This window comes from Babjeviella inositovora (assembly GCF_001661335.1).
Source record: "Babjeviella inositovora NRRL Y-12698 unplaced genomic scaffold BABINscaffold_2, whole genome shotgun sequence".
NCBI lineage: Eukaryota > Fungi > Ascomycota > Pichiomycetes > Serinales > Babjeviella > Babjeviella inositovora.
Window position 1 is genome coordinate 431455 of NW_017566839.1, and position 23670 is coordinate 455124.

General features: G+C 47.8%; 10 protein-coding genes across 10 annotated transcripts; 4 read left to right on the forward strand and 6 right to left on the reverse strand.

Moving 5' to 3' along the window:
- Positions 1-665: 665 nt before the first annotated feature.
- On the reverse strand, positions 666-2370 carry BABINDRAFT_159866 (uncharacterized protein). Its single transcript, XM_019127928.1, has one exon. The coding sequence runs from the start codon at positions 2314-2316 to the stop codon at positions 880-882; it is 1437 nt and encodes a 478-aa protein (XP_018986921.1). The 5' UTR covers positions 2317-2370; the 3' UTR covers positions 666-879.
- A 2163-nt stretch (positions 2371-4533) lies between these two features.
- On the reverse strand, positions 4534-5160 carry HPT1 (hypoxanthine phosphoribosyltransferase; the record flags this gene model as incomplete). Its single annotated transcript, XM_019130728.1, has 1 exon — positions 4534-5160. One exon carries the CDS (start codon positions 5158-5160, stop codon positions 4534-4536), a length of 627 nt encoding a protein of 208 aa, XP_018986922.1.
- Positions 5161-6006: 846 nt separating this feature from the next.
- Positions 6007-6570, forward strand: NCB2 (negative cofactor 2 transcription regulator complex subunit). Its single transcript, XM_019127929.1, has 2 exons — positions 6007-6072; positions 6121-6570. Exons 1-2 carry the CDS (start codon positions 6024-6026, stop codon positions 6555-6557), a joined length of 486 nt encoding a protein of 161 aa, XP_018986923.1. The 5' UTR covers positions 6007-6023; the 3' UTR covers positions 6558-6570.
- Positions 6571-6755: 185 nt separating this feature from the next.
- On the reverse strand, positions 6756-10196 carry BABINDRAFT_159869 (uncharacterized protein). The gene has a single exon (XM_019127930.1). The coding sequence runs from the start codon at positions 10179-10181 to the stop codon at positions 7233-7235; it is 2949 nt and encodes a 982-aa protein (XP_018986924.1). The 5' UTR covers positions 10182-10196; the 3' UTR covers positions 6756-7232.
- A 394-nt stretch (positions 10197-10590) lies between these two features.
- On the forward strand, positions 10591-12196 carry SMP3 (glycosylphosphatidylinositol-alpha 1,2 mannosyltransferase; the record flags this gene model as incomplete). The annotated part of the gene is made up of 3 exons (XM_019131579.1): positions 10591-10722; positions 10763-11158; positions 11219-12196. 3 exons carry the CDS (start codon positions 10591-10593, stop codon positions 12194-12196), a joined length of 1506 nt encoding a protein of 501 aa, XP_018986925.1.
- Positions 12197-12740: 544 nt separating this feature from the next.
- Positions 12741-14091, reverse strand: PR26 (proteasome regulatory particle base subunit). The gene has a single exon (XM_019127931.1). The coding sequence runs from the start codon at positions 13992-13994 to the stop codon at positions 12747-12749; it is 1248 nt and encodes a 415-aa protein (XP_018986926.1). The 5' UTR covers positions 13995-14091; the 3' UTR covers positions 12741-12746.
- A 591-nt stretch (positions 14092-14682) lies between these two features.
- On the reverse strand, positions 14683-15678 carry SHE9 (She9p; the record flags this gene model as incomplete). The annotated part of the gene is made up of 1 exon (XM_019131377.1): positions 14683-15678. A coding segment is annotated over one exon (996 nt), but the record flags the coding sequence as incomplete, so codon positions are not given.
- Positions 15679-16191: 513 nt separating this feature from the next.
- Positions 16192-17291, forward strand: BABINDRAFT_159872 (uncharacterized protein). Its single transcript, XM_019127932.1, has one exon. The coding sequence runs from the start codon at positions 16215-16217 to the stop codon at positions 17103-17105; it is 891 nt and encodes a 296-aa protein (XP_018986928.1). The 5' UTR covers positions 16192-16214; the 3' UTR covers positions 17106-17291.
- Positions 17292-17351: 60 nt separating this feature from the next.
- BABINDRAFT_159873 (uncharacterized protein) lies at positions 17352-18491 on the reverse strand. The gene has a single exon (XM_019127933.1). It carries the CDS (start codon positions 18210-18212, stop codon positions 17445-17447), a length of 768 nt encoding a protein of 255 aa, XP_018986929.1. The 5' UTR covers positions 18213-18491; the 3' UTR covers positions 17352-17444.
- Positions 18492-19364: 873 nt separating this feature from the next.
- BABINDRAFT_109207 (uncharacterized protein) lies at positions 19365-21550 on the forward strand. Its single transcript, XM_019126809.1, has one exon. It carries the CDS (start codon positions 19504-19506, stop codon positions 21409-21411), a length of 1908 nt encoding a protein of 635 aa, XP_018986930.1. The 5' UTR covers positions 19365-19503; the 3' UTR covers positions 21412-21550.
- Positions 21551-23670: the final 2120 nt, after the last annotated feature.

A 23670-nucleotide genomic window follows, 5' to 3' on the forward strand; every position in this document is an offset into this window, starting at 1 on the left:
CCTGCGATTTTTCTCAGCGGACTTCGGATCAATGAGACTCAGTAACGTAACAGTTAATTAAACTCCAGTTGTAAGTGTGATTAGTGTCAGTTGTGGAAGTTACGGGGATAATATAGCGGATAATCTGGATAAGGTTCGTTGCTGAGTAATCTCATCGGCACTAATTCAGCTTTTTGTGGGGTTGAAGCTTAAAATTTGCGGCCAACCCACGTTATAAAATTTGAGTTGGACCTCACTTCTCCCCGCGGTCATAAAACGTCCTGCCGCGGCGTTCTACAGTGTTTCTCATGGAACTTTGACTCGCTCGCTGCCCCGCATTGAATGACTGCCAGTAGAGAAGTATCGCCTGAATTCCAGCTGCATACCGCCACACATCCGGATCGGGGGAGCTTTTGCAATACTGAGCAGCTCGGCCCGATAGGTACGACGGTTTCGGCCTAAGAATAGCGCACTAGGCTTAGACACAAGACGCTAGACACACGACATTGTGGTGGCGTAGCCCGTTATTAGGCAGAAATATGGACTGTTAGCGATAGTATGAAGATTATCTTCTCCTACGGCTTTTTTTTATTGTAAAACCGAGGCCGATACGACTTGCATATACGTAAGTCATCTTTTAGCCCAGTAGTTGGGTATCACTAAGATTAGATAATCATAAATAACGTATATTTCTCACGGTATACAAAATAGGAGAGTATTATAGGAAATTACCCCAGCATGGGGATACTGAAATGAATTGATAGCAAATGGCGTCAAAGGTACGTGGCTTCCAGTTTTGCCAATATTTGCTGTTGTGGTAAACACTTGGATGGAGATATAGGACCAGCAGGTCGGGAAATTCACAGGATGGATGGTGATTATATAAGTATATATTGCAGCTTAGGCCAACTTAGACCCCCAACAAAACAATTTCTTGAATGGAGAAAAGAACGGAACGGTCAAAAGCAACTCAGACCCGTTGTCTGACTCAGAGCTTTCCCCTGATAACTCATCTCTAGCCACAATCCAGGCTCTTAAGATCCACAACATCAATGCAGCACCGATATAACAACAGCCCACGAAAACGGCAACGTTGTGGTACTGTGTTGGCGCCACGAGGAGGCCAGCTGGAGGAGCTGCCTTCAACTTGATGCCTATAACTGGAGATGCCATGGAGGAAAGGCCTAAGAACACCCACAACATCCCAAAAAACACAGGAAACTTGGTTAGCCCACCCACACGAGCAACTACCGTAGCCACAGAAGGCCATACACTACCCATAAGCCCACCCAGGATGAATGCAAAAGCGATAGCCGTTGCGTAATTCCGAGCGGGAATCCACATGGCCAACGCAAAGATTCCACAGAGTAGATGAGCACCAATGTTAGCCGTAATGACACCAAACCTGTCGGAAAGGAAGCCAACCAAAGGACGAATGAAGAAGGCACCACAAGAAATCATGGCGGAGACGATTGAGGCTTGGTGGGAGGAGTATCCCAAGGACTTGGTGAAATCAGCCAAGTTATACATCAAGACAACATAGCCAAACATGGTTAAAATAACCCACAAGACTGCGAGTAAAAATCCAAAGGTGCGTACCACCGTAAGGTCAAAAATTTTGAACTCACCTTTGATGGTGGTTCTGACGCGGATCAATGCAATAGCAATGCAAACAGTGACAAAGCACATGATTCCCTGAGCCCTTAAGGCCCATTTGTACGAATATTGCTGCATGATCTTGGACATGGCGAGGTTGTACATCATACCACCGGCACCAGATCCACTTGCCGCTATCCCACCCGCGAGGGTTCTCTTCTTCTTGAACCATTGGGGCAACAAGGAAATAGCAGGTAATGCCAACATAGTCATGCCAAAGCCCAGAAGAATACCCTGAGTCATGAAAATCTCCCACAAGCTCACAGACCAACTAGCCATCAAGTTACCTGCTAACTGCACACATGCGCCAATAATCATCACAGGTCTGACACCGATAACGCCGCATAAATAGGTGATAACAGGGGAGAAAGCGATCCCGATTCCGATGGAAAAGCCACCGATGAGGGCATATAACTCAGCAGAGGTGGTGAAGAGTTCAGTCTCCAAGTAAAACGCCAAGTAGATGGCAAACCCCGAATTGGCACCCCATGTGCTCACGTTTATAATGAATACCGCAAGCACCATAACCCACCCGTAGCCACCATCCGGGATTTCAAACAGCTGGATGTATTCCTTTGGATCTGTGTCATAGGATTCATCGAGTGTGGAAGGGGTTGGTATTGGTAAATTTTCGGGGTCCGAATGCAAGGGACCATCTACAGATAGGAATTTAGTTTTCATGGAGGGAAATTGTTTTAGTGCAAGGTTGAATTTGAAAAGAAAACTCAGAAAGACTAGATTAATCGAGGCTATGAGTCCGTATTTATAGGGTAAATGAAAACAGAAAACAAAAAAAGAGAGTCCACCATATCTGCACGAAATGGTTAGACGCTCTCTATGTGGGGCTAACATGTTAAGGGTTTTATTTTTGGGTTGCAGTGTACCGGATTTGACTCGCCTACGCAGACGGAGATAATACTAAATATGGAAAGGAGCAATACATCTGCCGCACTCTCAGCCCGCTGGATGCTATTAAGGGCCGCAGATATGTCATCATATTAGGTAATCAACAGAAACGTCCGAACCCTTTACCGGCACGCCCTGGATGAATAGATAGTCTTGCATTAGAGAGCTTAGCGACATCGTACCCTCAGTGACAAACTTTATTTATGCGTTAATTTCTTTGGCTATTCCGAAAATCGGATAGCCTACTGGGTGGCGAAGCCGACATCGGTACCCCAAACACTGAAATTGTCTGTGAATATGGTGAGAGCAAAATACCTCCCCATAACTATCTGAATTCTCAAAGACAGCTTGTTCGGACTTGTCTGAGATGTGCTCGAAGGTTGGGAGCCTTGGAAGCCCTTCTGGAGATAAATCAAAACCTTCCCCCCCCCCCCCCCCCCCCCCCCCCCGGTGGCTGAAACGAATTACGGTTTAAAATTTTTATTACTTTGTCGTTCTGACAATGAGAAATTTATCTTGCAGTGGTTCCAGTGCGATTTAGCTATAAATGGCCCATTTGAAGGAGGCGGAAACTGTCGACCTTAAATATAAGGATTTTCTTTATGGTAAACATTGCTTGGCAGCTTTTTAAAACTTCAACTGTTTACCCTTGCGTTTACTGCGTGATTGTGGTGTTTATTGCCATTAAGATAACCTCCATGAGCTGGTAGAGTATGTTAGGCTTTATCGGGTAATCCTGTACAGTACTCGAGTTTGGCTCGTTGGAAAGTAGTCTCCCTGTTTAGCATCGCTGCAGACTTCCGAGTCATCATTTATCCGACATTATCTGGATATTGTATTGGTCCTGAGCCATATGACGTTTCAGTTTAACTATCTAGTATCTTCCCTAGCTTACACGCACGAGAGGCGAGCCGACTCGGAGATATGTCAAGCAAATAGCTATCTACGGACATTGGCCTATGTTTTGTTCTCAAGCGTTTCTACATTGATACGTATGGCTGTCTTGACAATTGATTGGTGGTTCAAGACTCTGTGGTGTAACTGTATTTGCACCCTAAACGAGAAGGGGCGGCACCACGAGATTTAGGGTCTCACTCAATCTCGGTCCGGCAGCGTGCATATGCATCGCGGAAATAGGTCCTAAAATGGAATAAGCTCGGGAGACTATCAAGAGGCTGCGCGGAAAAGGAGATTTACGGAAAACTGCTTCGCCATACGCAGCCACTTCGGATACTTGCTTTTACGTTAGGCGGAATAGATGCATATGATCATGGATAAGAGTTTCATTTATAAGAACTATGATTGTATCAGGTTGATTTTCAACGAATTGGTAAGGGCCTAACCGCTGTGTATATCATATTCGCTGGCTAGATTTATTCTGCTGTATGCATTGTCTAAACTATAGGTTGTCAAATACTAACTTTATTCAGTATAAATTAATACTACTCTCATGATATATATATTCAGTACATATCTTTGAATATTTATTTATATTCGAATCTAGCCAGGATAAATATATATTATTCAGAATCATATCGGCGTCAGCAGGTGCATATACACACCACCGCCCTAAGGGCTTTCCATTCTTTAGCTCTGAAAGTAAGCTTGTCTCGGTCTAAAATTGAATCAGTATGGCTACAATCGACCAGTTTATTACCACATAGACTCGGAATGTCAAGTATAGCAACGTTCCGCGGTCCGCGGGTTGATAAGCAATTTATATGCATCTCTGCAACGCAGGTGCATGGAAAATCCTATTCACGTACCTAACGGCTCTTGGCACTTTCTGGCGATGAGGACCAGTTAAAATTTTTTCCTAGTCTAAAAAATCACAATCTAACGAAATGACAAGCATAATGCATTTATCAAAATACATTCAACCTATAAAAAAGCTTAAAAATAAGGAAGGAAAACAAGCGTTTCTACGGGCCATGTAAGCTACTATACAAGAGTGGAAGGCAAACTGAATCATTGACATGATCGGGTAAGCATTTATGGCAAGAAGACGTCATTGCCTTGTTCCATAGCTCTAGCGGTATGGTGGACAATGTCAACGGATTCCCAAGGGTAGGCAATCCAACAGTCTTCGACGGTTCTGGCGGCAAAGTAACGGCTGTCCATGATGTCCTTCGGCAAGCCTGCCTTCTTGGTCTTGATCTTGTCGTGCAAAACAAAGATACCGAACTCGGTGTTGCTTGGGTCAGCGCTTTGTTTCTTGGCTTGCTCGACAACATCTTTCTTCAACTCGGAGACGGCGTAGTGCAAAGTGGTTCTGGTGTCATCGACTTCATCAACAATCAAAACCCTCTTATTAACCAAATCAAGACCGGCCTGGGCGTAGTCAATCCACTGGGTTCTGACAACATCAACACCGACAGTTTCGGTCTGGGTACCGACACTGTTGAGATCTTCGTACAACGACAAGATGATGGCGTAGATTCTGGTGGTTGGCTTACCTTCTTCTTTCAAGAAGGAACGCAACATACGGGCCGGGATGAACCCACCGCCACCAATGGCAATAATGAGGTCCGGGTTGAACGCCTTGATTTTGTCAGCCGTTTCCTGACACAATTGGTGGACGTTGTTGTACGAGATGTACATCTTATCATCGGTGGACATGTTGAAGTAGGTGTGGTGGGTTGAGCAGGGTGTAGCCAAAAACTGGGGATTATTACCAAGTCCAGATTCCAATCTCCACGTCTTACAACACTCAAGGAATATTATGTACTACGGAGGAAGAGACGCTCAACCGAAAGTGAAAGGAAAACGAGTTGGAGAGTGGGACGGGCAAAAAAAGATTTCCCTGGCACGAGGAAAAAAGAAAAAAAGAAACGAGCAATTGTTATATCAAGTTTCTGCGAAAGCGTTGTGGACGCTACAGCGTATGTGCAGGTCTGCCGTTCGCATGGAGCGTTCCAGTAGGGAGCAGACAGAGGGAACTATTTAGGGGTGGAGCACGAACGTACCAGGACCATTTGAGCCATAGGAAATTGCACTTATTTCCTTATTCTAATGCACCAATGGTATATGAGCATTTGCGGCTACGTGCCAGATTATTTTTGTGCCGCCCAGATCCCTGGCGGTTAACTAGCGCAGTCATTGTTCGGGACCTAACCTCTAGCCCCGTTACCCGGATTTAGATCAATAACAACCTCTCATCGGAAGTTAGTCCCGCCACATAGCCTGAGATAACAAATAATTTCAATGACTTAATATAGCTGGATTCTGATGGATTATGCTGTTTGTCTGATCTACCTGGGCTCCTCTACCCTCTAATAGAATGCGATGTCTCCCGCCACAGCCCGGCCCGCATCGGCCATTATCTCTGCACCTGCATCTTGATTATACACAGGATATTTTGAAGAAGATATAAAAGAACGCGGGTCTCCGGCCGAAAAATAAAAACAAACCGCACATGAACTAAGATACACATAATCGTTGCCAGTTTGAGTTGGCGCCCACATTCCTTTACCCACAACACCATGTCTGAATTCAGCGGCGCGGGAAATGACGACCTCTCGCTCCCAAAAGGTATGTGCCCTCCGCATATGCCTCTCCGAACCGCGTACTAACCAGTAGCCACCGTCCAGAAAATCATATCGGAGATCATCCCGCCGGAACTATCCTTTTCCAAGGATGCCAGGGAAGCGCTCATCGAATGCTGCATTGAGTTTATCATGATCTTGGCGACCGAGTCTAATGACATTGCCGAGAAGGAAGCCAAGAAGACCATTGCGTCCGACCATGTGGTGAAGGCCTTGGCCGAGCTTGGCTTCCACAACTACATCGAGCCCATTAACAAGGTCTTGGACGAGCACAAGGAGCATGCCAAAGGAAAGGAAAAGAAGCACAATAAGTTCATGAAGTCTGGCTTGACGGAGGAGGAGTTGTTGAAGCAGCAAGAAGAGTTGTTCAGACAGTCACGCTCCAGATTACAGCACCAGTCTTCCTCCATCGCGGTGCCCACGGTCAAGACCGAGGACGAAGACCCGAAAATCAAAACGGAAGGAGCCTAGGCCCAACGACGCGTAACGACCCCTGTTTTTATAGTGTATATTATTCTCACGAAGCTTTAATTTTGACCGCCACTTTGTGCCCGGAATTTACGTGTACACTGAGTAGAAAATAACCTCCGTAAAATCCCTGGGAGCTACAAGTATGCTGGACAAGCCATCTCGGGACTGTTCAGAGTCCTACACGAAGATGTACGCCATATTTAACACCTTTCCTGATTCCGTTTCGTGAAAAATGTAGCTAAATGGCTAGATTAGCGTGGTATAGATTTATCATACAGCCAACACCGTTCAGTTTATTTTGGAAAAATTAGACGGGTGATCATATAATTCCCTTGTATCGATCTTCGGCTCGGTCCTAACCAAAGCTTTATCGGATCTGAAAGCTTCGGATTAGACCACAAACCGCTCTATATCCTTCCAACAGCCTTCCCGCCTTTGGCTTTCACCATACGCCGCTAAACGGTCTTAAATTCATCACAACCAACCCATAAACCGTTTACATAATAGACCACCTTACCTGGGCTAGAATCACCGTCACAGATGCATTAATAGGTCATAACTAGTGTACATAATATCTGGTTTCCATCACAAACCGTTTGAAGCGGTTTAGACACTCTCGGTCTATCCTCAGTTTATCATCTATACCGACAGACCGTTTTTCATATAGTCTGCCGATTAGGCAAGCGAGTTAACATACGTCAAAAACTCCGGCGACAAAGATGCCATGAACTTCGTATACCTCTCCGGCTGGTTTGTGCGCAACTCCTGCACCGACTTGCTCACCAACGCAACCGCATTCACGTCGTAGATCGGACTGGTCTTGACCGCGTCGAGCTCCTCAATCCCCACATCAAACGTGTCCGCATCTGTGCCATACTCCTCGCTGTGCACGGCGTCACGCGCAATGATCTTGCGGCGGCGATTGATCGCGTCAGGCAAGCTCGCAAGCGCGGCCATTAACTTGGCGGAAATCTGGGGCAAGTGCGGCTCCAACGACAGTAAATGTGGTAACATCACCACATTGACTGTGGCAAGAATCTGGAGCTTCAAGCCAAGCACCGTATCCAAGTCGTCACTATGGTTGAACCACAACTCGAAAAATGACACCGCGAGGTCATTCTGGTGGAGGAACGCGATGGTGGTGCGCGCATCTGCGTACAATGCCGCGAGCCCAAACTTTACAAAGTCCACTTCGTTCAACTCAAGCTCGCTGATAATCCCCCCGTCTTGCAACTGGCGGAAAACATTGAATCCCACCGATAAAACATTCTCCAACGCGGGCAAAAGCTTCCCTTGCAAGGTGACAAGACAGAACTGCAAGATTTCATAAGCAGCCATGATGTCGGGGTTGTCCTCATAGGTTGTGCTCAAAAGATTGAGACACACGTCGAGCATTTCACCGATCCGCTGCGAATCACCAGGCAAATCGCAAAACCCGTAGTTGATTACAGACTCGAAGTAGTTCACGTAGTCCGCAAAGTAGTCCATCCCGTACGTCTGGAACGACAGCATCGCGGTCTGGAAGAGTGTCCAGCCGGTCGCGGTGACGGACTTTGACGCGTAGTTGCAGCTCTCCAAGAATTCCATCGTCTCGGGGAGGAAGGTGACCATCGCGTTGTCGAGTACGAACTGGACCAACGGTGCGATGGTTGCTTCTAAAGAGGCGGTAACCTCCTTAGAGCTGTTCATGGAGATGGCCATGCTGATGAGTGTGTTGAGCACTCCGAGCGCCTGATACTCCTTGTCATCGTTATCGCCAGTCTCGACAATCTCCGACGCGAGCTTCACAAACTGTGCGCATAGACTCGCGGCTAGCTGCACGGCAAAGGGCTCAAGCTGCGCTGCAAACACCTCCACAAAGTTCTCCATCACGTATGAGAGAATGTCGCTCTCGAACTCCAGGTTGAGCTTGAGAAACTTCTCCATCACGCGCGGTACGTCTGGCGCGAGAAACTGCACGACACGCGGCTCCGCAACCAACGCGCGGAGCGCGTCCGCCGCTTCGATCTGTACGGGTAACGCGTCGTCGCGCAGAAAACACGCACGTACGCCCTCAAATACGCGCGCCAACACCTGCTCGTCACGGTACGTGTGCGCAAAGACTGCCACACACTCGCACGCGCGCGCCGTGAGAAAATCCTCCGCCGCACCCAACTCCGGCACCACGAACTGCGCGAGCACCGCGTCTACCTGCCCGCGCACGGGGCTTCCCTCGCGCTCAAGTGCAAACAGAATCGCGCTCAACACGCGTAACGCTCCCTCTGTCTGGAATGCACACGCCGCGCTCGCGCGGTCCGCACGTCGCGCCGCAAACACGCCATCTACGAGCGTGAGCAACACGCCGCACGTGGCCATGCGCTTGCCCACCACCTTGTACACGAAGTTACCGGCTGCCACATCCGCGGTGTTGCCCTCACGGTTCATATCATAGTAGCGGCGGATATATTCCTCGGGGTCGGTCTCGAACAACTCGACGGTTTCAGTTGTCGCACAGAGCGACTTGAAAACGACAAGCTGGAGGAACGAGTCGAGATGAGGCTCCAAGAGCGCGAATGCCGTCGTGTCGATGAGCTGCTCAAAGAAAGAGATCAAGTGGTAGAGCGAGACCTCACTTAACCACACGGAGCCGTTGATCCATTGTTCCACGAGACGCCAGTACGTGGCCAAAATCTCTGGCACAAAATGCGTGCGGAAGAACTCTGCAAACTGCGGGTCTGCATTTGCGGACGCGGAGCCACCGCCATAGCGGCTCTGGAAGCGGTGGATGTTGGCAAAACACCATTTGATGCATTTGGCACGCGGATCAGCCGCGCGTGCGGCCGTGTCCATCGCCATGAGATCTTTCGGCGCAGGCTTGTCAATAATCGCCGTCTGCAATGAAAACCAGCGGCCGAGCGTGGCAGGGTCCCGGAAATAGTCTGGCAACTGTGAGTACGTGGCGAATTTGAAGAGCTTGACCGCGAGGTAGAGCAACTCGCCGCTCTGCGCGTCGGATGTGTCTGCGAGCGATACCGCAAGCGCCTCGAGAGCGGGGAATGCGCGTGTCACCGCCGTATTGAGCGTGTTCTCTGACGCGCCGGAAGCCCAGCGGTGGCGTTTCACAAGCTGATAGAGGCACAACACCCCAGTGGTGACGTATGCACGGTTCGTCGTCTCGCCCAACAACTGCATCACCACATCGAGCAATTCGCTCCACTCGCTGAGGGTCAAGATGTGCTGTAGTGCCTCCGTCAACTGCGCACGGATGTGTGTGTTGCCACAGGCCTGGATCATTGCCTGGACGAGCTGCGTCTTTAGCGCGGGCTTTTCGCTCTCGGGGATCACGCTCGCAAGCGTGCGGAACTTGGAGCTCGCTTCAAGCCAGTAGTTGGCCACACGGTTCTTGAAGAAAATGGCGGCCGCAATCTGTACGCCGGGCGGCGCAGCTGTGTCCACAGCAATCTCAAGGAACAACGCCGTAGCCTCGGCCTGGCACTCGAGCTCTTTCAACTGCGCCTCCGCCTGTTTGCGGACGCCCGCGTCAGCGCTCATAGTGCTAACAAGCACATTGACAAATATTTCCTTGTTCATGGCTGCTGTGAGGAGTTGATTGACAATCCATTGTCCGGTACTAAGATGAGCCATATGTACGGCTAAGTGGCCAGAGGTGAGTTGCTTGGCGCGACCCTGGGCAACAGCCGGTACAATAGCTGTCCCCAATTTTTCATGGTCCGTGCACGCCCAACTAGACGATGCGCCGTTCATATTTACAATAGATGTTCTTTGGGTATGAGGGAAAAACGGTGGACCAGAGATTTTTGGATATAGAAATGGTGGTTCATAAACTCTGGAATGGCCTTGATTTTAAGTGAACCCAGTGGTTATATTGTAATTGATTAGTTTACCAATTCAATCTTTTGAGGATGAGAACGATGAATTCCTGAATACGTATCTATGAGGACTTCACCCAGACTCGAGAATCCTGCACAGAGGCTTCGGTATGCTTTAACAACACAACCTTGTCTCTTCCTGATCTGGTTGGCTTTTCTCAATAATGATTGGTGGCTTGAACTGGCGGTATGTTTACTTCCTCTCCTTGGGGTTGAAGTTCTATTTTGCCCTCTCGGACTCCTACATCCACCCGGATGAACATTTCCAGAACTTTTCGGTTCTCACAGGCATGTACGTTTAGATCTTCCTCTTCATGCCACTAACACCCTCCAGAGCGGTTCTTGCACTTTTCGACATATATTCCATGGGAATTTACAGCGGAACATCCGGCCCGGAGCTTTGCACCTCTTTTAGCGGTGTACGGTCCGATTCTCACGGTCGTTTCGTACTTCAACACTGACGTGACGCCGCAGGTTCTCCTATACTTGTTTCGTCTCCAATTTTGTCTCATGTCGTGGATAGTTACAGACTGGTGTATCCATCGGTTATTGCCATCCAAGCCGGAACGTGTCAAGGCGCTTCTCTTTGTCTCCACCTCATACGTCACCCTCACGTATCAGAACCATACCTTCTCCAATAGCATTGAAACGTTGGTCTTGATGCCGTGTTTGGTGATTATCAATCAATTGAGGGAAGCGATGGAGATCAATACGTCGAAGGAAACCAATAAAGTCTCGCAGGACCCAAATGGGTCTCCAGAGGAACCAGCGAGCACTCCCGGCCTTGCCCAGCACCGAAAGCTCTTCACCTTGGGCTGTTTAATCGCCTTTGGGACCTTCACGCGCATCACGTTCCCCGGATTTTTGATCCTTCCGTTATATTACGTGTTTCAGCACTTTCGCATACACAGATTATCCGTTTCTTCTTGTGCACTCGGCTTTGGCCTCACTTCCTTCTTGGCTATTCTCATTGATACCCACGCTTTCCAATCCACGTCGTATGTGATCGCGCCGTTTAACAACTTGCTTTACAACCTTGACTACACCAACCTCTCGAACCACGGCATTCACCCCCGATACACGCACGTTTTCGTCAATCTACCGCAAATTCTCGGCCCGGGTCTTGTATTTCTCGTTTATCGCAACGGATACAGAAAAACCACACCGTTTTTAGCTCTTCTTTCTGGGGTGCTTTGCTTGTCGGTGTTTCCCCACCAGGAACTCCGCTTCCTTGTGCCGTTGCTGCCCCTCGCATGCTGTTGCTTCGACCTCCGGCCGTATCCTGCCACTACTGTGAAGTACTTGCTCTACGCGTGGTACGCGTTCAACGCGCTTATGAGCGTGCTCATGGGTGTGTATCATCAGGGTGGGGTCATTCCGGTGTTGGCCCATTTGCGGGAAGAGAACTTCACCGGGGTGCAGATCTGGTGGAGAACTTACAGCCCCCCAGAATGGATCTTGGGGTCGAAGAGCATGACGATTCTCAAGCCAGAGTCACTCCAAGGACTCCAAGCCTTAGACACCGGTGCTGACGTGCTTGTGGACTTGATGGGGGCTGGTATTGAGGAGGTGAATGCCGTTTTAAGCATCGCCAAGGAAAGGTTTGGTTCCGTTTTGCTCGTCACCCCTGTCGCTTCATACAACACCAACACATTTAGTGTGGCATTGGATCCTTCATGGACATACGCCTACCACCTTGATATGGACCATCTTGACTTTGGCGACTGGAAGTCACTTTCGCCTGGTATTTGCATCTACAACTTGATCTGAGCGAAGGATTTTGGTGAATACTACTTCAGGCAACATTTTTATGAATACTTTCTGTAGTCTATTAATTCACTGTAAATCCACTCAACAGTTAGCATTTCGTCTACAAACTTCCCCAGATATCCCTTTGTATTGACAGTCTGCCCAGCTTAAGACTTACAGTATTTGCACCGGCGATTAACCAGTCCAATAATTGTTTCATATTTCGTTCTGTATCCAATCCGAACCTAATCCAATTCAGGCTGCGGTGGCAATATACCAGTGCTTCCAGATATAGCCAAAACCACACGTATATAGCTATCCATATGTCGGGCCCTTTCTAAACGAAACCTTACAGCCTCTGACTATAGATAATCTCTATAAACCGCTACTCCACCCACCCACAGGGTTGCGATAGCTCTACAGCCAAGCTATACGCACTAACTCCAAGCTATACACACTAACTCTAAGCTATACACACTAATTCCAACCCGGGACAAGTCTGGTGATAATATCCCTTTATATATAACTCTACACCATACGAATTCTTCTGAAAATTATATTGATCGTCCCTCTACTTGTAAAACTCAAACTTATCGACGTCGGAACCGACCTTGACCTGGGACGTGTAGGCCTCCTCCAAGTCGCTCTGAATGATAACGTACCGGTTCTTTCTGACGGCACGCAATCCGGCCTCTTGCATGATGGCAGCAATAACGGCCCCAGACAAAGGCTCATTGCGCAAGACCAATGAGTCCAAGTCAACCTCCGGAGCCAAGGACATCTTGGCGGCAATGGTGGCGAAGATCAAGCGCCTTTCTCTTCTATCCTTTAACGATGGGAACTCGATCTTTCTGTCCAACCTGCCGGGTCTCAACAACGCCGGGTCCAAGGTGTCAGCTCTGTTGGTAGCCATGATGACTTTGACACTGGATGTCTGGTCAAACCCATCCATCTGGTTCAACAACTCCAACAAGATACGTTGCACCTCTCTGTCGGCACCAGTCTGAGCGTCGAAACGCTTCGTGGCGATTGCATCGATCTCGTCAATGAAGATGATCGACGGGGCGTTCTCTCGCGCCAATCGGAACACATCTCTGACCATTCGCGGCCCCTCCCCGAGATACTTCTGCACGAACTCGGACCCCACAACTCTGATGAAGGAGGCGGTCGAGCTGTTGGCTACAGCTTTGACCAACATCGTCTTCCCGGTACCGGGTGGGCCGTACAACAACACACCCCTAGGAGGGTCGATACCGATCTGCTTGTACAAGTCCGCCTGGGTCAATGGCAACTCCACGGCCTCTCTGATCTCCTGCTTCTGCATGTCCAAACCACCCACGTCTGCATAGGTCACATCTGGCTTCTCATCCTCGCCCACAATGGCGATGGAGGAGTCCGCCTCAGGGGGCAAGATGTCAACCAACGCGTTCGAGTGACGGTGCAACGCTACGGACGAGGACGGCTTCAATAATTCGCGGTCCAAAGTTGACAAGATTCGCACCACGTACGTGGAGCCCGTGGTGGACGACACAATGCCGGTATGCTGGTCGATCGGTTCCAAGAACTGCCCGATGACCAATGGCACCGATTGGATCCGCTTGACCTCCTCTTGGGCGCGGATCAACTCGCGCTTCAAGTGGCGCTGTTCATCCTTGATGTAATCCTCCTGCAATAACAATAACTCCAACTCCTTCTCCAACTTTTTTAACTGGAGGTATGCATCCGCGTTTTTGGCTGGCTCCGCGACCTTGCTGAGTGCACTCAGAGGGATCTGTAGCTTGGGCGCTGACGCGCTGGGGAAAATTCCGAGTTCTTCCATTTAATTGAAATGTAGTTGGAATGGATAAACGGGATGAAGGAGGTGGCGCTGTTGCTGCGTTTTGATATCCGGCGTGAGTTGGCCACCGAGAGAGTCGATGCGGGCACGACCCAACGGCTAAGCGAAGTGTTGAGGGATGATTAATTAAGGGTAGAAAGCTGACCAAGATTATAAGGCGTTGACTTTCTCGAGGGCAACACAAATTGACTCGAGGCTTTTTCTGATTCATTTCATTGAAATTCAAAGCGTTGGTGTGAAACGCCAGCTCTTTAAATATGTGTACACTATGCCGCGTACGGGGCAAAGGAACATTCCTTGTCTAGGTAAATTTCAGTAACGTAACACCGTAAAGTGCTTAAAAATAAATTGAATGGGGTGCAAAAATTATAATAGACCTTAAATAGTGAAATATCGATATTTCTGTTTGTTTCTAGTCTGTGCGAAACTGGATGTTCTCTCAACCAGCGAGTATAACTCCAGTGAACGCCTCGAGGTTTGGTATATGGTCTGGGACTTGGATGCTATAACCTATATACGATTATACTATGCTAAAACTAAGTACATCACCCCTTACCCATTCTTTGTTTTAGAGAATGGGAATCGGACACTCCATAAACCATAAATGAGGTTGAACTATCCGACTGGTACCGAAAAACACAAAATGCAAACATGTGTGGGCATATTAACGTAACCAATTTGTGAGGACGCTCCCCAAGACGCAGCCAAGTCCGACCGCAGCACCCCCGATGACACCAAGCTCAATTTTGTCAAGCACTACCGACTGTGACTCTGGTGACTTTAAACCATAGTAGTGGGAGATAAGAAGGTTCCTAAGCGCATTCCATGTGTATTCCTTGACCTTGAACGAGACGTAATATGCAGACAGGACCAGAGAAGTGACTGGAATAGCCATAGTATTTTCAACTGCATCCAGCTCTTTCAATGGTTCGGTAGTGGTAGAACCCAAAGTTTTAACGGCCAGATCTAATTGTTCTTTAGCGGTGGAAGTCTCTACTAACGGCTCAGTGGCTGAGACCAGCCCAGACAATTGCGCTTCAGCCAACGCCTGCTTCACCTTCTCCTCAAATGAGCCCACTAACCGCTTGCGTTTCCACGGCTCCAAAAGTAACTGCACTACAAGAAACAAGAATACGTTAATGCCCATGATGACAAACGTCCCCCACGTGGAGGTTCTTCTGATCTTATCGGACCAGATCTGTTCCTCGTGGTAGCGGGTTAAAATCGCCTGTGTCAAGTTCAGCTGGATCTCCTCCGCCTCATGCTCGGCCATCTCGAGCTTTTTGGAAAGTTCACCCTCGGTCTTTTCGTTCACGTGGTCGTTCTGGAACAACTCTGTGAAGCGCATCAAATCCGCAGACGTCCAGGTGTGTTTTCTCTGCAACAATTCGTTGACCTCCTTCTGGGAGGCCGACCTTTCACTAATAGCAATCGCGTAGGCCTCCTTGGAGGCCTTCACTCGACCGCGTGCACGTGCTAACAGCTCCTCCAAATTCTCAATCGACTCCTTCAATACCGCAATCCCCGAGTAGCCCGTCACATCGTTAAGGGTTTTGCTTGCCACCATGACGGTGTCTTGAATGGAGTCGAGGTACTCAGCGAGCTTCCGCGAAGCGTGGCTCTTGGCCTTATCGATCTGCGACGGCAACTGGTCGATCTGCTTCTTGGTGAGATGGATTTTGGACTGAAACTCCGCAGAAGTTGTGATGGGGGCGTGCTTCAGGATGATTTTCGCGAGCTCATCGGTAAAAATGGCGTCCTTACTGGATACTGTTGGGCTTGACTTTGTGGAATTGAACCGTCTGGCCAGTGCAAAGGCACGGGTGATTGTTGTGAAAGGTTTCACCAGTCGGAAGGGAAACATAGCGGGGGGAGAACAGATGCGAAGGGTAGGATGATAGTCGGTAAACGCCAAGAGTAGTAATAAAATATCGAGACCAGTAAAAGTGAAGTTTTCAAGCACGGTAGGATGTCTATGTTTCGCAAAGGACGCATCCTGGCCGATCTGAGGCTTCTATGAAAGTCTAAGTCCGAGTCAGAAGCAGGTCTTGTCGTTCCGCGAAGTACACTGTCGTATTTCCGCGAAATGCCTGGGCCTATCCGAACTTATGCACGAAAGTTTGTGCGTAAGATTTGCAGGGTGGGACACATTTAGAGCTCATTTCACTATGTTCCCACTGTCCTACCCACCCGACACATACAATGGCTGGCTTTGGTTTCAGTATAAAAAAGAATGAGAAAGTTTTAGATCCCCCTAAGAAAGTCTCCATTGGTTTTGGGTTCAAAAAAGCGCCAACAGCCAAGAAGCCCCTTGCCAAACCGTCATTATTCCATAACCCAAATGACGACGAAGAAGAGGAGGGAAAGATACAGAAAATCGATACCTTTGATTCCCGTAAGGGAGGCGCATTCCACAAGGATAACGTCCCAAAAATAGTTTCCCCGCTAATCATCAAGCCGGTGCCGAACAGGGACTGGCGTGCCGAGGCGTTGGCTAGAAAGGAACAGTCCGTGGATGAGCCACAAGAGAGGATGATTTATGGGTTGAACCAATTCACGACTGAAACCAACATCTCTAAAGATGCTCCAGAGACCGATGAAGTCATAAATACCCCACTGACAGCAGAGGAGCAGGCTCGTGCGGAGTTGCTAGCGAATCCATCTACGATGAGCACATCGGAAAAACTCACAATCCCCCTTGAAGGCTTCGACGAAGATCTGTACAAGCGGGATATCGTAAAAAGACCTGGAGCAACTACCCAAGACGAATACGAAGCAGTTCCGGTGGAAGACTTTGGAGCGGCCCTACTCAGGGGCATGGGCTGGAAGGGTAATAAGACCAAGAAGGCTTCTCTACAAAATGGAAGCAGTGCAGTTAAGAAGCGGCCAGCCTGGTTGGGTATCGGAGCCCAACCCTTAGACGAAGAAATGGCCAAGGGCCAAGTTCGTGGGATGGAAAGAGTGTATAACCCGATCGTGATGAGGGATATAACCACCGGGGAGATTATGGAGCTGTCACCGGCGGGTGGAAAACGAGTATACGAGAATGAGGGGAACGGAGTGGGGGTTAAAAGACGCAATGACAGGGATTGAAGGTGGTGAACAACGCCGAATTAACTACAGAGACACAAAGGGAGTTTGGAGCCGGGTCTAGAACCATTGTACTCTGCTTGCGCTACTGTCAATGCAAACGGCGTTAGGTGTATATGTACTATGAAATATCAATTAAATATAGTGAACCTTGAAACCCAAAACAAATGTCTTAGAAACAGAAAAAAAAAGCAAAACAGCAGAAACTTGAACAAAAATATACAAAAACCGAAGGAACAATAAGAAAAATGAAGATGAAGATGTGTGAAAACAGGGATCTGTGGATGAGAAGGGTGCAGGATAGGAATTGTGGCTATAGGGAGATTAGATCTACCCGGTAGCTTAGTAACGCTCCTTCATTCTGGAGGAAATAGTACGCAAGTTACCGTAGACCTTACCTGGCGGGGAACCCAAAATCAAAGAAACAACGGCTTCTCTGGCGATTTTAATATGAGTGAAACCACCCAAAATGTGGATTTTGGAGTCTGCTAACACGATTCTGGTTCTGGTGGCATTCTCAATGGCAAACTTGGTCTTACCATCCTTACCGGCAATACGGCCAATGGCACGGCCCATATGGTCGTTTTGCAAGGTCTTGACGTCCTTGATTTCGAAGGTTTCCATGTACAAATCGTCCAATCTCAAAAGGGCAATGGCGTCGTCGACATCGAAACCCAACGTAAAGGCCTTGATAAAGTCTGCACCCTTTTGCAAAGCACCCGGGTCGGTGGTGGTCTTACAGGTCTTGAGCTCGACGGTTCTCGTCTTCAAGTTCATTCTAACCTGCAACTTCAAGTGATCAACCAAGGATGGATAGATCTTGGTCCAGTTACCCTTCAATGGAGTCATTCTGTGGGGTGGGACAGGAACCTTACGGGACTCCAACTTTACCTTCATACCAGCGGTGGCGGCGGAGTTGAATCTTGGCTTTCCTGATTCGTCTAAAACAACCCCAGCGGTTTCCTTCTTACCAGCAGGAGTGGCGGTTTCTTCCGTGGCAACAGATTCTAACTGTGGAATAGAGGCATCAATGAGAATATCATCGTCATCGTGGACAATTGGCTGCGGAACTTGTTCGGCAACCTTCTTGATAGCAGTTGGGGCGGCCATGGTGGATGTATATATACGTGGGTAAAGAAGAACTGGAAAAATGGGGGATGACTTTTATCGGTGAAAAATATGTTGTATACGAGGGGTGAATCGAGTTGGCCTTGAGGTAGTGTTTCTCTGTGTTATTTGCCAAATCGGATTATGCGCCTAGTAAATTTTTCTGAAAAAAAATAAAAATTCCTCAGAAAAAAAGAAGTGCGGCTCTTCGCACCGGGTAACAATGTAGATACGGTGCCATGAGGGGGTCGTGAATGGGCGAAATGTACTGCACCGATCGAGGAGCTTTTAAGGTGGCGGCCCTAGAGCACAAGGAAGAGGATGTATGGATAGACCAAGCAAATAGGAGACTTTGGTGCGGAACGCTAGCATAGGAAGGGGCTGGGATAAAAGTTTTCCTGGAGACCAGGAGGTCCATGACTAAACGTGTATAAGACAGGTGGGTATTGAAAAATTGGACGAAATATGGTCCAAAAATAACCTCCAGGCAACTAAAACTGGTTTCTTCTCACGTAGCTCCAACCTGTCGGTTATCAGTTTTGTAGACGAAATTGACGTCTGCGATTTCCACCCCGCATCTAACCCCTTTATAAAACTTTCATGTCTTAAACTTCATCTTCCCCCCCTTTTCGCAGATCTAGAATTAACATTAGCCTTACTGTTGTTATGTATCCTCAAATACCCCTTCGCCACTTGTCAAAATTTATTTTTATTCTGGGGGAGGGGCACTACGGGCCAGTTTATTGGCGCTCTAACTTACTACGTAAATTATAGTAATCCTAATTTCCCACTTTCAAATCAATACAATGATAGCATTCCAAATATATGATTCTCGTTAAACGGCAGTAGCAAGCATAGCTAACCTCTCGATTCCTGACGTTGCCTCAAAAAGAAAGCTCGCATACTTGCTGAATGGCAGTGAATCTTGCTACTAATACGCGGTCTTGCTGCCTAGACAGCTTCCCCGGAGCCGGCCACGCGTTCAGCCCCGCCACGATCGCGTGCGGACTAGCGGGCAGGAAAAATTCAGCCAGTAGGGACGCGCATGCGAAAAAGGAACGTGATAAATCCCGCTCTCTCCTGCACATGCTACTAATTTTTCTAGAATATGGCGAAGTAGCCCTTGAAAGTTACAAAATAGCTTTCTAAACAACTAATTGCTTCGAGTTATTCCACTATCCAAACATAGTAAGAGTATATATATCCCGGGAAATATTACCTGCACATTTTCTCATAGCCAGACGCTAACTATACTCATCCGTGCTCCGTGCTTTCCGTGCTTTTGTGTTCCAGAATGGCCTCTTTTTTCAACCAAAGAGTTCTTTCAGGGCTCGTCAGGCCTCATCCACATAGCCTTCTTAGAGGCCACCCGCACATTTATATAGGCAACTCAAGCCTCTTCAGAGCGGGTTTTGCTTCCAGAAGCCCGCTCTACACCAGATCTTTCACATGCATTGCCTTCCTCCGTAGTAAACACGAGACGGTGGAAAAATCGGTGGCGTCTTCGCCCATTACCCCCATCTCCCCATACTCGCAATCGTACCTTGCCAAGAAGGTGACTAAAGAAGAGTTGCTCTTGCAGGCGGATGGGTTCGTGGAGCGGTTCAAGATCCGTAGCAAGTGGTTCCTCATCCGCAACCCCACACGGCCGCTCAACATTGACGAGTACAGCGCGGTTTTCTCGTGGGTGCTCATGGGCCACGTTTTGTGGTTTGTCTTGGGGACCACTACCTTTGTGTCGTTGTTGATTTACGGCTTCAATGTGTTGGTGAACAACGAAGAGTACACGAGCATGCTTTCCAGCGCCATCTTGGCCCACGGGCTTCACCTCAAGGTGACTCTCCAGGGCAAGGCCCTACCGGAGTGGAAGAATGGGATGCTTTCCTTTAACGATCTCATGGTGGAGTCGCTCCCTGAAACCGATCCTAAGATGGAGTTCGGCATCAAGATCGAGAAAATCAACCTTTCCTTGAGCTTCGCTAAGTGGAGTGAGGGAAGGGGGTTGATAGATGCGGTCGAGGTGTTTGGATTGCGTGGAGTAGTTAAGACGGAAAAGATGCCCGCATCCGGCAACTCCGACGAAGCCTACTGGTTGCCAAAATCATACGCCTTGAACTCCGTCAAAATCAACGACTCCTATGTCGAAATTCACCATAAGGATCACCAGAACGAAGCGGAGCCGATGAAAATCTCCATCTATAACTGTAACTTGCCGCAGTTGCGCTCGGAATGGATGTTGCTCGATTTCTTCAACGCGGATAACGTTTCCGGAGTCATTAACGGCTCCATGTTCACCATCCATAAGCGCCAGTCGTCTACCAAGGCCACGGCCTTTGTCAATGATGTGGAGGAGGACAATTCTCCATGGAAGAAGATCACCAGATTGCGGATCGACTCCGTCGATTTGAGCAAGTTTGCTCGCTTCAACTGGGTCAAGAAGGGCGAGGCGGAGTTGATCTGTGACATCATGTTGCCAAACGACGACCTCTTACTTGGCGAACATATGTCCGCTACCGAGCTCCAGGCTGGGATCACCAACCATCTCTACGGCTTTGTGGAGAACTTGAAAGACTTGTTCCACGATGAGAAGCACCACTCCTACGAGTACGACTCCAACGGAAACGACGCATTGTTGACCGGAGGCTTGCCAGCTCCACAGCAGAGACAATCTGCAGTTCCGTATGTGGTTATCGATGTCAAGTTCCAGTTTCAGGATGGCTTGAAAGTGTGTTTGCCCTCCACGTTGCCTGAGAACCCCCACACCCATGAGCCATTTGTGTCGCACCAAGATTTGAGAAGGATCATCAACTACATTAACCATGCCCAGTCAACGCTCAACAGCTCGGAAGCCGAGTATCCAGCTGGCGAACAAGAGTCCTACTTCTCTGCCTTATCTCCAGTCGTCTCTAATGCCGCAAACATCCCCGTTTCCGCCTTCCAGGACCATCCAGCCAACAGCAGTCTTGCCTTCACCTTCAGGGTCATTGCCAGACACGACCATTTACGCAACCAGACCACGATCCGCGACACCGGCTTGGTTGACCTCATTGTGCAAGAAGCGTACAATGAGGTGGTCAAATCTGTGGATGAATCCAACATCGACATATTGCAATTCAAAATTGAAAGTGAAAAGAACTACAACTACTGGAACCACTCTGTGTTTGGCTCGTTGTTGTTGGTTGGTTTAGGGTGGCTTAATTGATAGTTTTTATTTCCCCACCTATTTTATATTTCAGCATTTTTTCAGCATTTTTTTTCTGCCAATTGGCAGATTTTCATATTCTTTTACGGTTTTCGGTTTCTTTCCTGTTTAGTATTTTGTGCATTTTGGCTGTCTCTTTGTCTCATTATAAGAGCCCATGTTCGACTGGTGATAGTTCACCAAATATATCCATTCTATTTCACTGAAATGTGAGGGACAATGATTAAGCATGTGATTAAACATATCGTGATGCTTGACCAGTGTGGGATCTCAAGATTATGAATATTAAACTCAAGGTCATATCCAAGAAGCCTAGAGGTAAAAAGGTAGAGAGTTCAATGAGCCCTTTTATCTTCTGTTTTAGACCGACAGTACGATGTGTAGAATCTGTATCCAGGAAAGGATTGGTACGCTTTCTCGAGCCAAGGATTTAGAGCTCTACGGCCGGCAAACAGTAACCCTCAAGTCCAGAGGGGCCATATAAAGAGGTAGTTTCCAGTAGATGGAAAATGAATTTAGTTTAAAAATATTTTTATTCTTGTGGAAGATCGTGATTGTATTAAGTGGGTTAATTTGATAGTATCTTGTGAACAGATGACTGACTACAACCCCCTGACTGGAATCCTATCAGTAATCTTGAGATTGGGTGTTCTAATCACCCTTCCAAGATATGTTTTTGCTTCCCTGTGTATAGTTCAGGCTATACTCTACTGGGGATATTACTTTTGGCAAATGGGACTCCAGGTTTAGTAAAATTGGTACTTATTGGAAAATAAAATCTGGGCTTTGACACACAATAACTATCACAGAAAATATGTACTCTAACCGTAAAGAGCTTGGCTCCTATGGAGGCTTTAAACTAACTCTGAGGCTAGGCTTTAAGTTGTGATTTGCGCGATTTACTAGCGTTCTAGAAACAGCCAAGACACTGTACCCTTTACACAACTATTGGCAGTTCATGAATGACCGCATTATAGATTCTTTGATTCAATTCAGGACAAAAAGCTCGAATTTATGTATCAACATCCATCGTCATAACTATCACCGTTGAGGGTTGCAGGTAGATACGGCTCAGTTGGAACACAAGGTGGGTAGAGGACTATCTCATTGAGCCCATACTGCGAGAACCCCAAATAGATTTATTCTAACATTTATCTGGGAGCAAGCGAGTATTCCAGATATTCTGCATTTTGTAGTCATAGTCGATCTGGTTTACGACGTTAACTTCAATTTCCTATAATTAAAAAAACAGTCAAAAATATGCATCTTTTGGTTCTGTAAGTTAATCATACTTCCTTCCAGATAGGGAAATATCTATGTTTGTTAAACTAGCCTTATTCCTAAAAGGGCTACGCGAGCCGGTAAAGAGTCTCAGAAATTTACATAGCAATACAAAAACCAGGTTTCTGCATTCAGATATCGTTATCTAGCTGTATGCGATGCACCGACAAGGCAATATGGGGACACAACACGTAATATGACGATAACAGACAGGAATGTAAAATCGAATATTGACGAAAGCTTAAATCTGTAAAACGTAGTGAAAGTCACGCGGCGGCTGTAAATTGAAGATGTCCCCTTAGGAATTCCCCTACTCGCCCACACGCTTTTTAGAGTGCTAGACCCAGGTATCTGTATTTTCGCCAAACAGAACCCCCCCTCACTTAACTTCCTATTAGCAGCAATATCGCTGCCTGATGTAATCTTGGATCACTTTGTACCTGAGATATGACGCCCCCAATCCTTGAACTGCTGACCAGGCGTCTGTGGGCTAGCTCAGATGCAGGCTAAAATTTAACCAGATGAGGTAGTCATACCTCTGCGAAAGCTCAAAGTAGAAGTTTGTAACCGGCAGTTATACAAGGGGGGAGGTGGGATTTTAGGGTTTTCTAGACGCACAGGGGGATGGCTACCCGGAATATATATTAGTCATTTGAATAATGTGACATCAGGTGCAGAATCTCAATCACAGGCTTACCCTAACCGGTTATTTATGTAGAGCCGAACACATCGGGGGGGGGGGGGGTCCACTCGATGGCCCGTCCATGGAGATCTAGCACAAAGAAGGGAGGGAACATGGCCTGATATAGTGCCATCTCTCAACCGGGGAGTGTCTCTCACAGGCCAAGATAGGCATTTAACCAGACTACAAAAGGTGTAAATAAGTAACCTGTGACCAGGAGAGCCCTTTGAAATAACACAGAAATTTATACGGGATAGGTATTAACTGAGGAGTTTTTGATGCAGGGTGGTTGATAC